At 40.2% G+C, this 14,496-nt stretch overlaps 1 protein-coding gene across 3 annotated transcripts in view; it reads left to right on the top strand.

The window, feature by feature from the left end:
* LOC134360293 (lysosomal alpha-glucosidase-like) overlaps positions 1-12,212 on the top strand; it is a 43,939-nt gene extending 31,727 nt beyond the window's left edge. For all 3 annotated transcript variants that reach the window (XM_063074483.1, XM_063074482.1, XM_063074484.1), the window contains 5 exons: positions 506-647; positions 2,721-2,819; positions 4,934-5,098; positions 9,945-10,097; positions 11,755-12,212. In XM_063074483.1, coding sequence (XP_062930553.1) covers positions 506-647; positions 2,721-2,819; positions 4,934-5,098; positions 9,945-10,097; positions 11,755-11,817 — 622 coding nt within the window. In that variant the 3' untranslated portion in view covers positions 11,818-12,212. The remainder of the gene's footprint in view (positions 1-505; positions 648-2,720; positions 2,820-4,933; positions 5,099-9,944; positions 10,098-11,754) is intronic.
* Positions 12,213-14,496: the final 2,284 nt, after the last annotated feature.

The raw sequence follows: 14,496 nt of genomic DNA on the forward strand, positions 1-14,496 counted from the left end.
CTAGTCTATATATAGATTAAACCCTCCAGTGATTATTATGTCACCTTCGTTGCATGTTCCTCTTAATATCCTTCTTTTCAATGTGCCCCTCTTTATCATTACCCCTTGGGTGCCTATAGGTATTTTCATGAATGTTTTTTTTCTTTGCCCCTGTCGTATCTTAATTCCACCCAAACCAATCATGCTTTTTGTTTTTTTCTGATGTGAGTTCCTTCCTTTCCACTGGCTTTGTATCATTTTTCAATATCAATGCTATCACGTCTCCCTTTTTCATTCCACTAATTTCTTCCAAATAACTTCAAATATTTAATTCTCTAACTTGGTCATAATCCACTGTACCTTTATTGGTTATCCACTAAGTAGAGTGCACTTGGCATTTGCTTATTAACATGCCACATTTGACTTCAAATTCATAGCTGAAAGATTTTTAAAAATCCATCTGAGTAAATTTGAAAAAAAACTACTTTATCTTAGATGCATAAACTCTGCTTTGTCTTGGTTTTAGATTCCCTCAAGATCCGAACACGTTAAGTATTGATCAGCAGTTCATGTGGGGAGATGCACTTCTTATCACTCCAGTACTGACACCCATGACATTTGAGGTGTCTGGTTATTTTCCCCCAACCACATGGTACAATATAAACGACGTAAGTATTGTATGGTTGTCCCTTTCTAATATGATCTTAGAAAGAAAATTGCATTTTCTCATATTCACTGCTTCTATATTAGTAACACTGTTCATTTGAGGCTGTGTGTTCAGCAAGTTTTTCTTTAGACTGATATGTTGAATTCTCAGAAAGTCTGTGGGGAAAAAAAGGCTTTATTTTTGACTTTGAGGCAAAAAAATACAGTGCAGGTGTAGTATCTTGTTCTGGGAGTTTTTCACTCTGCCCAAGCAACAAACAAGTATGCACTGCCATTTGGAAATCATGAGACAGATCACCTGAAGTATGATTACCCTGACAATACTTGCTCCTCTTTCTCGATCTAAATACACTTGCAACATCTTACAAGTCCATCTTGCAGAGGAAATCTAGCAGCATCTCTCATAGCAAGACATCAAAGCTGTCATGTACTTAAAGCATGAAATGTTTCTAAATGTTTCAAACTTCCAAAAATAAAAAGACCCAAAATCCTGAAATGTTTCAAAAAAAAATCTAGTATTTTCAAGAATTCTCACAGCTGTTTCCCTCCAATAGAACAAATGAAGACACGACCCTTCAGCGATCTGCATCTTGGTGCACATTCATGTATGTTCTACGCCAAAGGTCATTGAGAATTACTGCACTTTTCTGTTCTCCAACATTAGAGTATTGAAATAACAATCAACAGCTAATCTCAGCTTCAGAAATTTTGCACTTGCATGCAAGCAAACCCCATTATTATTGACAGTTATGTGCAGAAAATGTTAATTTTTTGACAATTTCTTACAGGTTTACATCGAGGTTTGTAATTTAATTTTTGTTATTTCACTATATTTAAAGTCAGTGGCCACTTTATTAAATACAGGAGTGGAACCTCTGCAGCCCATCCACTTCAAGTTTGACGTGTTGTGCGTTCAGAGATGCCCTTCGGCATACCACTGTTATAATGCGTGTTTATTTGATTAACTGTCATTTTCCTGTCAGTTTGAATCAGTCTGTCCATTCTCCTCTCTCTCATTAACAAGGCGTTTTTATCCACAGAACTGCCCGCTCACTGGTTTTCACACCATTCTCTGTAAACTCTAGAGGCTTGTGCATGAAAATCCCAGAGAATCAGCAGTTCAGAAAATATTCAAACTTCTCCATTAGTACCAACAATCATTCCATGGTCAAAGTCAGTTAGATCATATTTAGATTATTAGATTAGATTAGATTATGAGGACACTCAGTCCTCGTTTATTGTCATTTAGAAATGCATGCATTAAGAAATGATACAATGTTCCTCCAGAGTGATATCACAAAAAAAAAGGACAAACCAAAGACTAACACTGACAAGACCACATAATTATAACATATAGTTACAGCAGTGCAAAGCAATACCATAATTTGATAAACAGCAGACCATGGGCACGGTAAAAAAAAAGTCTCAAAGTTCCGATCGACTCCCGATAGTCCCGATAGCAGGCGGCAAAAGGGAGAAACTCTCCCTGCCATAAACCTCTAGGTGCCGACAACTGCCGATGCATTGGAAGCACCCGACCACAGCCAACTCTGAGTCCGTCCGAAAATTTCGTGTCTCTGACACCGAGCACCATCTCTGCCAAGCGCTTCGACCCCGCCCCGACCACCGAACAACAAGCAAAGCCGAGGACTCGGGGCCTTCCCCTCCGGAGATTCAGGATCACACAGTAGCAGCGGCAGCGAAAAAGGCATTTCAGAAGTTTCTCCAGATTTTCCTCCGTTCTCTCACATCTGTCTCCATCAAATCAGGATTGTGCACGGCACCCTACTTGACAGATAACAGATATCATTCACCGGAGTGGCCGCTGCGCGCTGTGTCGCTCCGCCATCTTCTCCTCTTCCATTTCTTCCCCATTCTGATGTTTGGTCTGAACAGCAACTGAACCTCCTGACCATGTCTGCATGATTTTATGCACTGAGTTACTACCTCATTATTGGCTGATTAGATGTTTGCATTAACGAGCAGGTGTGCAGGTGTACCTAATAATGTGGCCACTGAGTGTATGTGCATGCAGCTCTGAATTTGTCATCATTTCAGTATCTCTTGCTTTTTAGGGTGCTGCAATTCATAGTAAGGGACAGTATGTTTTACTTCAGGCACCTTTGGATACAATAAATGTTCATCTGCGAGGAGGCTGCATTCTGCCTGTACAGGTAAGTGGATATATAGGCTTTAATGGGGAGCAAACATAGATTAGTTAAAAAAAAGTCAGCATAGATTTAAGGAGCTTGAGAAATCTAAGCAGGAGTAGGCCAGTTGTTCCTTATTGTGTAGTTTTGCTTATTACACCTTAAATATTCCCAAATCTCTTCATTGGCTTGGTATCAATCCAAAAATCAATTTATCTTTACTTTGAATGTACTCAATGACTACGCCTCCACAGACCTTTGTGCGAGAAAATTCCCAAGATTTGCATTCACCCGAATGAAGAGATTTCTCATCTCAGTCTTTAAATGTCAGACCCATTATTCTGAGATAGTAGCCCCATGTTCTGGACTTCCTCAGCCAAGAGGAAACATCTACTAGATGTCAAACAGCTTGAAAAGTGTATGCTTCAATTGTACCACTGCTACTATGTTATTGTGACAGCACAGGGCTAGCATAAATCTCTTGGAGGGCAATGCAAGTAATTCAGAAACTTGTTTGTTGAGCCTTCCTTGTGCTCCCTTAATATACCCTTATTTGGTTAAACAAGCTAAACTCAATATGCGAGGTCTGATGTTACCAAGACTCAAATATACCTCAAGTAAAATTTAATTTTTTTTACATTCTAATTCTTTTCTAATAAGGAGCAGAAAAGACAGAGTTGATTTGAACAAGATCAACAGTGGCTTACATATGGCTTTAATATATTTATTCCACTTGATGATAGGTAATAGAAACTTATTTCAAGTGAAGTAGAGGCATTCTAAAGCATTTTTAGGCCAGCTCATTAATGCATGCAGTGATGCCTATCAATGGTAACTTCATTTGGTTTGTATCCTTCTGCGCCATGTTCCCAACCTGAAGTCCATGGACCCCTTGGTTAATAAGGTCCATGACACAAGGAAAGGTTGGTATCCTCTGCTGTACGCCTATCCAAGTACCTGTCCAAGTGCCTTTTAAATGGAATTACTAACACTATAGCAACATGTTCAAGATAACCACCACCTTCTATATGGAAAAGCTTGCCCCTCCAATCTCCTTTATATATCTCTCCTCGCACCTTATACCTGTTCTCTCAGGTTCTAGACTCCCTTGACCTGCCTCCATTACAACCATACCCCTCATCACTATTAAAAATTCCCAAGCTCTTCCTAAATTTCAGTGAGAGTAAACCTCGCTTATCCATCCCATAACCATGGCCACTGTGTTCCACACAACATCCTGGTGAATCCTTTCTGCACTTTCTGTGTAGCTACCACATCCTCCTCTTGGTGTGGCAACCAGAACTGTACACAGTACTCCAAGTGTGATTAACCAATATTTTGTACAGCTGCAGCATGATGTCCCAACTCTTAATTCTCAGTGACCTGGTCCATGAAGGCAAGCATGCCAAATGCTTGTTTCGCTTCCCTATCCACCCATGTCACCATCTTCAGGGATCAGTGGACATGTGCCACTAGCCTTTCCACACCAGTGCTCCTAAGGTCTATATGCCCTAAAAAATTGTGACTTTCCAAAGTACTTTACCTCGCAATTCTCTGGATTCTATCTCCCCAACTTGTTCACTGAAATTATTTTCCTAGCAGCAAAGGTAAGAATGATAGATTTCCCAATATTCATGTAGATTGTAAAGAACTTTCCTGATTTTTAAAATATTCTGTGCAGATCAGGACCCCAAGTCAAATCAGATATGAGAACGTTATTTGTTGAATTCAGTTCTTCTGGCAAGGATTCAGCAGCCACATGCCTGAAGTGCATTAATGTCAGTGTACTGTGTAATTCTGCATTGTGCATTAGTTGTTAGGAAAGCACCTTGAGCAATTAGACCATTCTTTTTGAATTTTTTTTCTTCTTGGTAACTTGCACATTACAATTGGCCAATTTAGAAAAATCAGCAGAAAGATAATTGCTTTCCACACTACAGTTTCTCACTTGAAAATATTAAAGCAAAATAATCTGTATTTTCCACATTTAACAGAAAGTTTCATGATCCTGGTTTTATGTATATGGATTCTGTATTCTTGTCATCAAAATAATAATGTTGGTAAAAGAACTTCAGAAATTAATGAACTTAGTTGTAGTTCTTTCCAAGTAATAACTGCATTTAAATAACTTTATTCAGGAACCTAACACCACAACTGCTGCCTCTCGTGAGAACCCATTTGGTCTGATTGTAGCACTGTCTGATCAAGGAATTGCAAGAGGAGAACTCTTCTGGGATGATGGTGACAGTCTACTGACCTATGAAAATGGTGACTACTCCGAAATTATTTTCCTAGCAACAAAGGTAAGAATGATAAATTTCCCAATATTCATGTAGATTGTAAAGGACATTCTTTCCTGATTTTTAACTGTAATCTTCAGGTATCAAAAAGTTGCCGCTTGTTTCATTCAGATACACCTCAGAAGAAAAGCAAAACTGAGTTGTAACTATTAACCCATAAAGACATTGATTGAACCTACCCAATAGCCCGTAGCCACCAGTGTTTCATCATAAAGCAACGTCAGCAACGGTCAGGGAAACCCACAACCAGCTCGTCAGGAATTATAGGGAGAGAGGTGTGAAGAGATGATGCCACAAATGGAAAAACTTTAGCAATGATGAAAGAATGGACATCAGGCATAAATTAAGTCATGGGTGGAAGAGCAACTACATGGGTAACATGAAAAATAATTTATCCAAACAACGCTGGAAGTCTGTAACTTCCTACGAGAAATCTATAACGCCACATCCACTGCAGTACCTTCATGAATTTGACAAAACAAATAGTGAATCTCGAGTGGTGAATGTGGATTGAGTAAGGCATTCGAGAAGGTTCTACATATCTCAATGGGACTCTTAAGGGAGTCTTAAATAGGCACATGAATGAAAGAAAAATTGGAGGGCCACGTGGAAGGGAGGGATTAGATTATCTTGGAGTAGGTTAAAAGGTCAGCACAACATCGTAGGCCAAAGGGCCTGTACTGTGTTAGATTCTTAAAAGGTAGTTGACATTTAAAGAGTACTTGGATGAGCACTAGAAGAGCTACAATACCCAGAGTTAAAGATGAAGTGCTTGAAGGGGAATTTGGCTGAGTAGCTGTTATTTTGCTAAACTGTTGATCCTTGTCTTCGTCAACTAAGTTAGGTTAATAGCTAATTTCTAATTAATTCAGATCACTTACAACTTTGTTGTATCAATGTAAATATTCGCATAAATTGTGTTGACCCTGGGCCAACAGTTCCTGAATACTATTGTTCCTTTAGGAAAATAAACAAAAAACACAGGATAAGATGTTAATATTCCTCTTGCCGATGAGTCATGAGCACTTGCTTAAGACTGCCTTGATGTTGGGAGTGACAACGGGTTGACACACAGGGGTTTTCAAGTGGGCACCCTCCTTCCTCAATATTTCACCGATTAGCCCACTATATCTCCGGAGGGCTCGACAATGACTTCTGGCATCCCAGAGTCATCCCACCCTCATTGTGTCTTCCCACTTGATGCTATCTCGGAGCCCAGGAGAGATCTTTTCACTTGATCCAAAGCCAGCGACGGCTTTCTTCCGCAGCCTCTGATGTAGCGCTGATGGTTTGCCATAGAGTCTGACTACGGATCCCCAGCTCCTTCAGCAATTTGATGGTGGATGTGGCTATAAATCCCCCACAGCCCACTTCCACAGGACGAACTTTGGTTTTCCAGCCCTGTCGCTGAGTTTCAGCAGCCAGATCTACATAGCGTAGCCTCTTATGCTCAGCCACTGAATCCTCCCACGGCACTGTGAGTTCCATGATGTAGGTGGTCTGTAATGCGTTGCACCAGAGAACCAAGCCTGGCCTGTGGTTGGTGATAGCAATTTCCGATGGAAAGGCGAGTGGTTTATTGACATCCACCAGCATTTTCCAGTCACCGACTATGTTCATCTGTCCTGTTTCTGGCTTAGGAGGCAGATTAGTTGGTCCTTTCCCTCCCAAATGAATGAAAACTGCTGGTGTCAGACCATTAGTCATTCTAGGGGGAAAGGAGTTGGTTGCTATCCTCTTGGTCTTGATTGCCACTGCCAGACTCTCCAAGACCTGGTTGTGAAGCATGTACCTGCCTTGTGTGAGGCTGGTTTTGCAGCTTGCCAGGGTATGCTTGAGGGTTGCCAGAATCAGGCACAGGGCACAAGCTGAGCCCTCACTGAACAACTGGTGGAAATTTTTTTTGTGGGAACCACGTCATATGTAGCTCTAATGAGAAAACCAAGTCTGTTAGCTTCCATCTCCCATATGTCCTTCCAACTGACTTTCCTCATCTCAATGCATTCCCACCGCATCCATTGCTCCTGCTTAGCCAGGGAGACGGCCTTTGCAGTTCTGTCTGACTCTTCTTTTCACCGCCATCTCCTCAACAGCCATCTTCCTTCAACCTGGAATTGTGGCCTTGTGCCAGTTGGATCCACTTGCTGCCAGACCAAAGCCGCCCTCCCCTGTTGGACTTGCCCCACAATGTCTCCGTGCCTAAAGGCATGAGCGGGGTTCCATTTCCACCCAGTTGATAAGGTCCATGTAGCATTACTGATGGTCTTGTTATGAGAGTCTCTAAGTGTCTTCTGTAAATGGTAGTTCAAGGACTCCTTTACCATAGAGACTGATGTTACCGATGACACCTTGCACTTCTTCACGGTTGTTAGTAGGATCTCATAGACAGTGACTGGCCATGTCACCCGGGGTAGGAGTCCAAACTATAAGCACCAAAACTTCAGTTTTCCAGGCACGTGGTCTTCTCAGTGTTATCCAGGCCGCTGGCAATGTGTTGCATCTTCTCTTTGTCCATGAGGCTGGTGTTGTACCATCTACCCAGGCTTTTGACAGATTGTTCAGACACTGTTGGAATTGGGTCATCACCAATGAAGAACTTTATGTTTTTCAGCATTCCCTTGACTATGGAGATAATTTCTGACTTGCTGGGTTTGATTTTCATTCTGATCTGCTTAGATGTTTTCCTGCATTTTCCAAGTAGTCACTTGGTGCACATTGCAGTAGTGGTCAGTGTTGTTATATCGTCCATGTATGCCCGAATAGGGGGAAGACAAAGTCCAGCACCTGTTCTTTCACCACCTGCCACCCATCTTGAAGCCGTGATAATGACCTCCATAGCCATTGTGAAGGCCAGGGATGATATAATGCCACCTGCCATAATGCCTGCTTCCAGTCTCTGCCATGTTGTGATTAAAATCTGCTGTTGTAAAGCACAATTGCAGGTCTTGAAAGTACAACTTCCCCTACACTGTGATGGGCTCTGGTATCGGGAAGAAGTCAAATGCTTCCCAGCGGAGTGTATGGAGAATTGAGCTGGATGCATTGGCGAGGTCCAGGAAGATCAAGGAGATATTTATTTTGTCCTTCCTAGCTGCCCGGATCTGATGCCACATCATGCTTGTACGTTCCAAACACCTGGAGAACCCTGCAATTCCTGCTTTCTGTACAGATGTATCAATGTACTTGTTTCTTTCCGGGTAGCTGGCCAGCCTCCGTGCTATTATAGTGAAGAAGATTTTCCCCTCGACGTTCAGAAGGCAGATTGGTCGAAACTGACTGTCATTTTCTGCATCCTATTGGAACCAGGACACCACCAGCCCTTCAGCACGCTTTGGGTATTATTTGCTTCTGCCACATTACCCTCATCGACCTCCAGTGAAACCACAGGATGTCTGGTACATTCTTATAAAGCCTTTTTGGTATTCCCATTTATACCATATTCACCCAAACTACTTCCACTTACAACAACAAAATATGGGATCTCCAGTTGGTCAGATAGTTTATCTTTCAACTCCCTTACCCAGGCATGGGAGACTTCCTTGCAGCAGTTGGTTTCCAGAGTTCTCAAGGCTCTACCACTAAAACTATTCATTATTATTATTCCTTATCATTTCTGCACTGTTATCCTTTGACTCTATTGGTTCTAATTTATTGGGCTAACCTGTGCCCACTTTTCATTGACTCTTGCCCAAAACAACAGGTTGCATTACCTCACTGCTCTTTTCCCAAATAAGGAAATGCCTCTGATTTCGTTCCTTTGTTTCTTTTTTCCTCTCTTAATCAGGCTATCTCAAACCAATTATGTCCAGTCCAGGTAAGACACTGGCCTTTTTTCAGTTCACGCATACAGACCTGCTTATAAATTTGCTTTGATTCTTCGACTTTATCAAAGAGCATCACATTTATAGTTTCTTAGTTGGAAATTATCTCTGATTTAGCTGATTATTGGTAGATAGTTTGTTCTGTCCTCTTTCAATTACTTCAATCAAAAAAGTTTTTAATTCTGAAAACCAGGTCACAAAGTTTTAGTCACAAGAATAGTCTTGCAAAATGAGAGCCTTCAGTTCACATTTGTTGTGTCTACATAATGACTTCACATTTATTGTGCCTATTCATCCACTGTCCTTGACTTGTTCCAACGAGCTGTTGATTTTTAATTTCTAAAGGCCAAACAAAATAAATAGGAGATGGATGTAGATCAGTTTTTTCAAATTTGACATTAAATTTTACAAGGTGGGATGATCCTAATTTGGAATCAAATAAATACTTTAAGCTGGAAATGCAAGGAAATTAATTTGCAGGAAAACGGAGCAAAAACAACAAACTGTTGGAGGGACTCAATGGCATTCCTGAGGAGAAAGAAATTGTTGACGTTTTGTGTTGTGATCCTCCATTAGGGCTGAGAGAGGAGAAAGAAGATAGTTGTTATAAAGGAGGAAGAGCAGCGAGAAAGAGCTTCACAGAAGAAAATTTCAAAGTCAACATACCTTAAGACGTTAACTTTTTTCCCCTCTTCATAGGGGCCTTTGAGTATCTCCCAGCATTTTCTGTTTTTATTTCAGGTTTCCAGCATCTGCAGTCTTGTTTTACTCTGAGTGTCTTCTGACTATATCATTTTAGAAAATCAATTCCTTCTGGATATTTTAATGGAGAGCTTTGAGAGATCATGTTGGGACTTACTATAGTGACAGAATTTTGTATTTAGTGTTGTTTCGTAGATAACATATTATGTGATTTACCTATTTCTTCTAGATTACATGATTCCCAATTAGGTTGTGAGTTGGACACATGCCAGGAACACATTTAATTGTTCATGATGTTTTCATTATCTCTGTTTCTACCCCCCCAGAATGTGCTGTTCAGTGAGATAATCCATTTGAGCAATCAGATTAATGATCTGATAATAAGCAATATCATTGTGCTTGGAGTTCCATTTGCCCCAAAGAAAGTTTCAGTGAATGGACTCTGGATCTCAGACTTCTACTACAGAAAAGACCCAAAGGTGAGACCAAGGAATTTGTCTAGATAGCATTTAAATAATCATCTTGAACAGAAATGCAATTAACTTTGATACTTGAAAACTGGGTATTTTTGATTCTACTAAAACTGCTTTCTTCTTGCTGAGGCATGATACTGTCGATCTTGTGGTGTAATGCCCCTGTTCACACTTGTCAAAAAATGGTGAATTATTGATGGGCATCTTGCTAATGGGGCATCACTACTGAGGGATTTTAATCTACATAGACAGGGGAAATCAAGGCTAATTTAACCCAACTGATGAGGAATTTACTGTGCTTCTGGGGTAGCTTCATAGAGCAGCACATTCTAGAGCTAACCAGAGAGTAAGCTGGTATTATGCATTGAAATAGGATTAATTAATGACCTCAAAATGAAGACAACCCTCAGTAGCAGTGATCATATAATTGAAGTTTAGCAGAGAGAAGCAATGGTCCAAATTTAGTGGTTTCAATTTTAATAAGGCCGGTTATGAGACCATGAAAGCTGGGTCAGCTGAAGTAAACTGTAAAATTAGATTAAAGCAAAGATAAGATTAGCTTTATTTGACACATGTTCATCGAAACATACAGTGAAATGTGTCACTTGTGTCAAATCAGCGAGTACTGTGCTGGGGTAGCCTGCAAGTGTTGTTCCATTACATATCCACAATGTACTAATCCTAAGCTTTCAACTTTGTAATGTGGGAGGAAACCTACACAATCCTGGGAGCATGTACAAACTCCATAAAGGCAGCAGCAGGAACTAAACCCTGATCAATGGTTGCTGCCACTATAAAGAGAACCTACTAACTACTGCGCTACCATGCCCTGTACTGTACCATGCTACTGTTTGAAGAATCACTTAAGGGGATCTTTTCAAGTTACCAGAATAGATGCAAAAGAAAACTTACAAAATGACTCTCTACCATCAGTGGTTAACAAAAGTTGGTTTCAAACCAAAGTACAAATCATGTAACTGCAACAATAGTGGGTGGCAGGTCAGAAGACTGAACAAGATATGTAAAGCAGCAAAGAGTGACTGGAAGATTAATAGAGAATGAGACTAAAGCTCTCTAGAAATGTACAAGCAGGTGATAAAATTTCTACAAGTATTTCAAAAAGGAACATGATAATAAGCAGCATTGGTCTTGTGGAAATTTAGTCAGAGGAATCAGTAATGGAAAATAAGAAGATGGCAGATGAATTCAACATTTCTTTTGTGCACTTTGTCCTTCTACAGTATATAAGCAACATTCCCAGGAATGACTATAAATTAAGAATTGAAAAGAAATATTAGGATCACCAGGGAAATGTGCAAATTGTTAGAGTTATGGGCTGTCAAGTTTCTTAGTCCAGATGGAGTTCATCTTGAGGTCATAAAAGAAATAGCTAATGAGATAATTGATAAGTTAGTTTTTTTTCAAAAATCCCAAAATTCGGAGGAGGTTCCATTGGACTTGAAATCTTTATTCAAAGGCAGAGGAAGGTAAAATGGGGAAGCAAGCTGAGAAAGGCATTGCACGTGTAATTCATTTAATTGAACTACCATTGGGATTTGAAGTCAGTTTTAGAATGAATGGTATCAAGAATTTTCATAGATTTTTCTTCCAAGATTGCTTTGTTTCTCATTTATTTCATCCATCTGCTTTAATTTTCTTACAGGTGCTGATTCTGCAGAGTCTTACTATTCCATTAGGAAAGCAGTTTACAATTAAATGGTTCTGAAAAAGAAAAGCAAACAGACCAAAAAAAATTTCTGCAACGAAATAGATGGTTGTAAATTGTTGGCTGAAAAGTACAGAGGAAAGTTAGAGATGTTTATGATTGGATTCTGATTAATAGTCTGATATGAATTGTTGCACATCAATTTTAAAAGAATTAATGAGAAATTTATATTTTATACTTGAACAAGTTTTGATTGAATCTATTATGTAAGCATTTTTTGGGAAGGAGTTGAGAGGGTATTGACTGTGTGAGATCCATGGTCGAAATTCAAGAATCTCACTGTTTCATCTGAATTACTGCTGCAAATATTTTCACTTTTGCCTATTACATAATGTGATTTAACCCACTCAGTGAAGAGTTTTTAAATTAAAGATGAAATTATCAATAGAGTTGTCCTGTGATTTATTTTGTACTTAGCAAGATTATGATCTAACCAATTACTACCAAATATTGATCTGTATTTCTATACCTCAAAATGTTACTGGATACATCATCCATATTCTACACTATTGCTCCATTTAATTGGCCCTATTTTGTTGAGGGCAGAGACTGTTACTATGTAGCAAATCATGTTACTTCATTTTATAACAGCACAGAATAAGTGTTTTTGGCAATTTTTTAAAAATTAGTTCCTTTTCAACAATTGAGTTTTTTAGAATTTTATTAAATCTGGGGAATTGTTTTTGATTGTGTACCAATGAAGTGCTCTTCAAAGTAATTTATGTAATTCTGGTCATATCAGACTGCACTACCCTCCTCTCAAAGGTCGCCTCATTGTCTAGTCTGTGTGATAAACTTAAGATATTTTTGGGAGTCAGAATGACTCCCTTATTTACTTAATTCCATCACTCCTACTGGGTCATAGGCCACCACCAGTAGCATTCTGTCCGAGGGATGAGGACTTTGGAGCTGCTGTTGGTATTTCTGTAGCACAAGGTTTTTATGATGGGTTTTGCTAGCCCCATGTCCAAACCCTCTTCTTTCGCAGCCGGCCTTGGGACCATCCAAGGTCGTCCAAATGAAGTGCCATATAAATCTTGTTCGAAAAATAAAACATAGGTCGTAAATATTTAAACTAATGGTTCAGTAAAACCAAGACATAAGAGAAGTAGGCTATTCAGCCCCTCATGCTTGTCATGCCATTCAATGAAATTCAAGGTCTCACTTCAGCTTTTCTACATGGTTGATTTCCCTCGAGCTGTAGTCTGGCTGCTGGAAGCCCACGCCATTTTGCACTAAGTCTTTACAGATGTCTTTGTTCTCAGTCAACTACCTAGGGTCAGTTCTGAGAAACAATGATTAAGGGCAACATGGAGGAGGATATGCCATTCTGAACCTGCACACCAAGCAATTTCTCAGGACCGGGTAGACCGTGGTGAATGACACTATTGTTTTAAGTTCCAGACTTGGTGCTGAACCAACTGAAAACTACTGGTAAATGAATTACAGATGTTTTCTGCTTGTTCTCTTAATTCTTTTCCTTGGATTCAGCTCTCCAGAAATCTGATCAGGTCTCTGTGTAAGCCAAGGGGTAAGTCTCTTCTGCAGAAGAGGGAAGTGTTCCCATATGCTGTATTTCTGCTCCTTTGGAAGAGCAATTTGCTTGCAGGTAACATCTCACTGCTCATGAAGGGCAGAGAGCAGTTCACTGGTGATGTATTCCTGTTCTTTTCCAGCTTCACCCAGGTTCCATGTGCAAAGAGATCTGTAGATTACACTTGTGTAGGAGCAGTGAGGCTTTGTCTGCTGTTTCACAATTGTCGTGGAATCAGGAACACGGTGTGGTGGACTGTGTTACAAGGATGTTGCTGGGACTTTAGGACCTTATTTACCAGGAAAGCTTGAATGGATTAGAACTTTATCCCCCCCACCCCCCCCCCGAAGTATGGGAAAATGAGTGGAGATCTTAGAGAGGTATACAAAATTATGAGGGATATAGATAAGATAACATTTAGGCTTTTTCCTCTGAGGTTGAGTGAAACTAGAACTAGAGGACATGGGTGAAGACTGACAAATGGAAAACTTGAGGGGAACCTGAGGGGGAACTCATTCACTCAGAGGGTAGTGTGAGCCGCCAGTGGAAGTGGTAGATGCAAGTTCAGTTGTAACTTTTAAGATAAGTTTTTTATAAGTATGTGGATGAGGTGGGTATACAGTGGTATCATCCTGGTGTGGGTAGATGGGACTAGGCAGAAAAACAGGTTGGCATGGACTAGATGGGCCAAATGTCCTTTTTATTTGCTGTAGTCCTCTATGACTCTCTGATTGGTAATCAAATCTCAACAGAAGTAAGTGGAAGTCATTTTTTCTGCTGCAAGAGCCAGAACTCCTCTACACTCCATGCCATTATGTGCATTCAGTGAGGAAGACCTAGCAGTTCATTAATAATTTTCTTGGCATCCTTGTCATAAAAACTTCCCATTTGTGGTCCTTACCTGAGTTCTCTGTGACAGTGTGGTTGCAGAATCAAGATTGCTTTGCTGAAATCTTATGACTAAACTCTCATGCTGGATGTTTCCTCACTTGGTGCCACATTGCAACCCATGCATGATTGTTGCATCGCCTAGTGACACATCCCATAACTTAGTCTCTTATCCATTGCACTTGGCACCCCATAGTGCACCTTCTTCCAGTCCGAGGTATATCTTGGTGTCTCAGGGCCACTGAGCTCTTCAAGGA

This window comes from Mobula hypostoma, chromosome 22 (assembly GCF_963921235.1).
Source record: "Mobula hypostoma chromosome 22, sMobHyp1.1, whole genome shotgun sequence".
Taxonomy (NCBI): Eukaryota; Metazoa; Chordata; class Chondrichthyes; order Myliobatiformes; family Myliobatidae; genus Mobula; species Mobula hypostoma.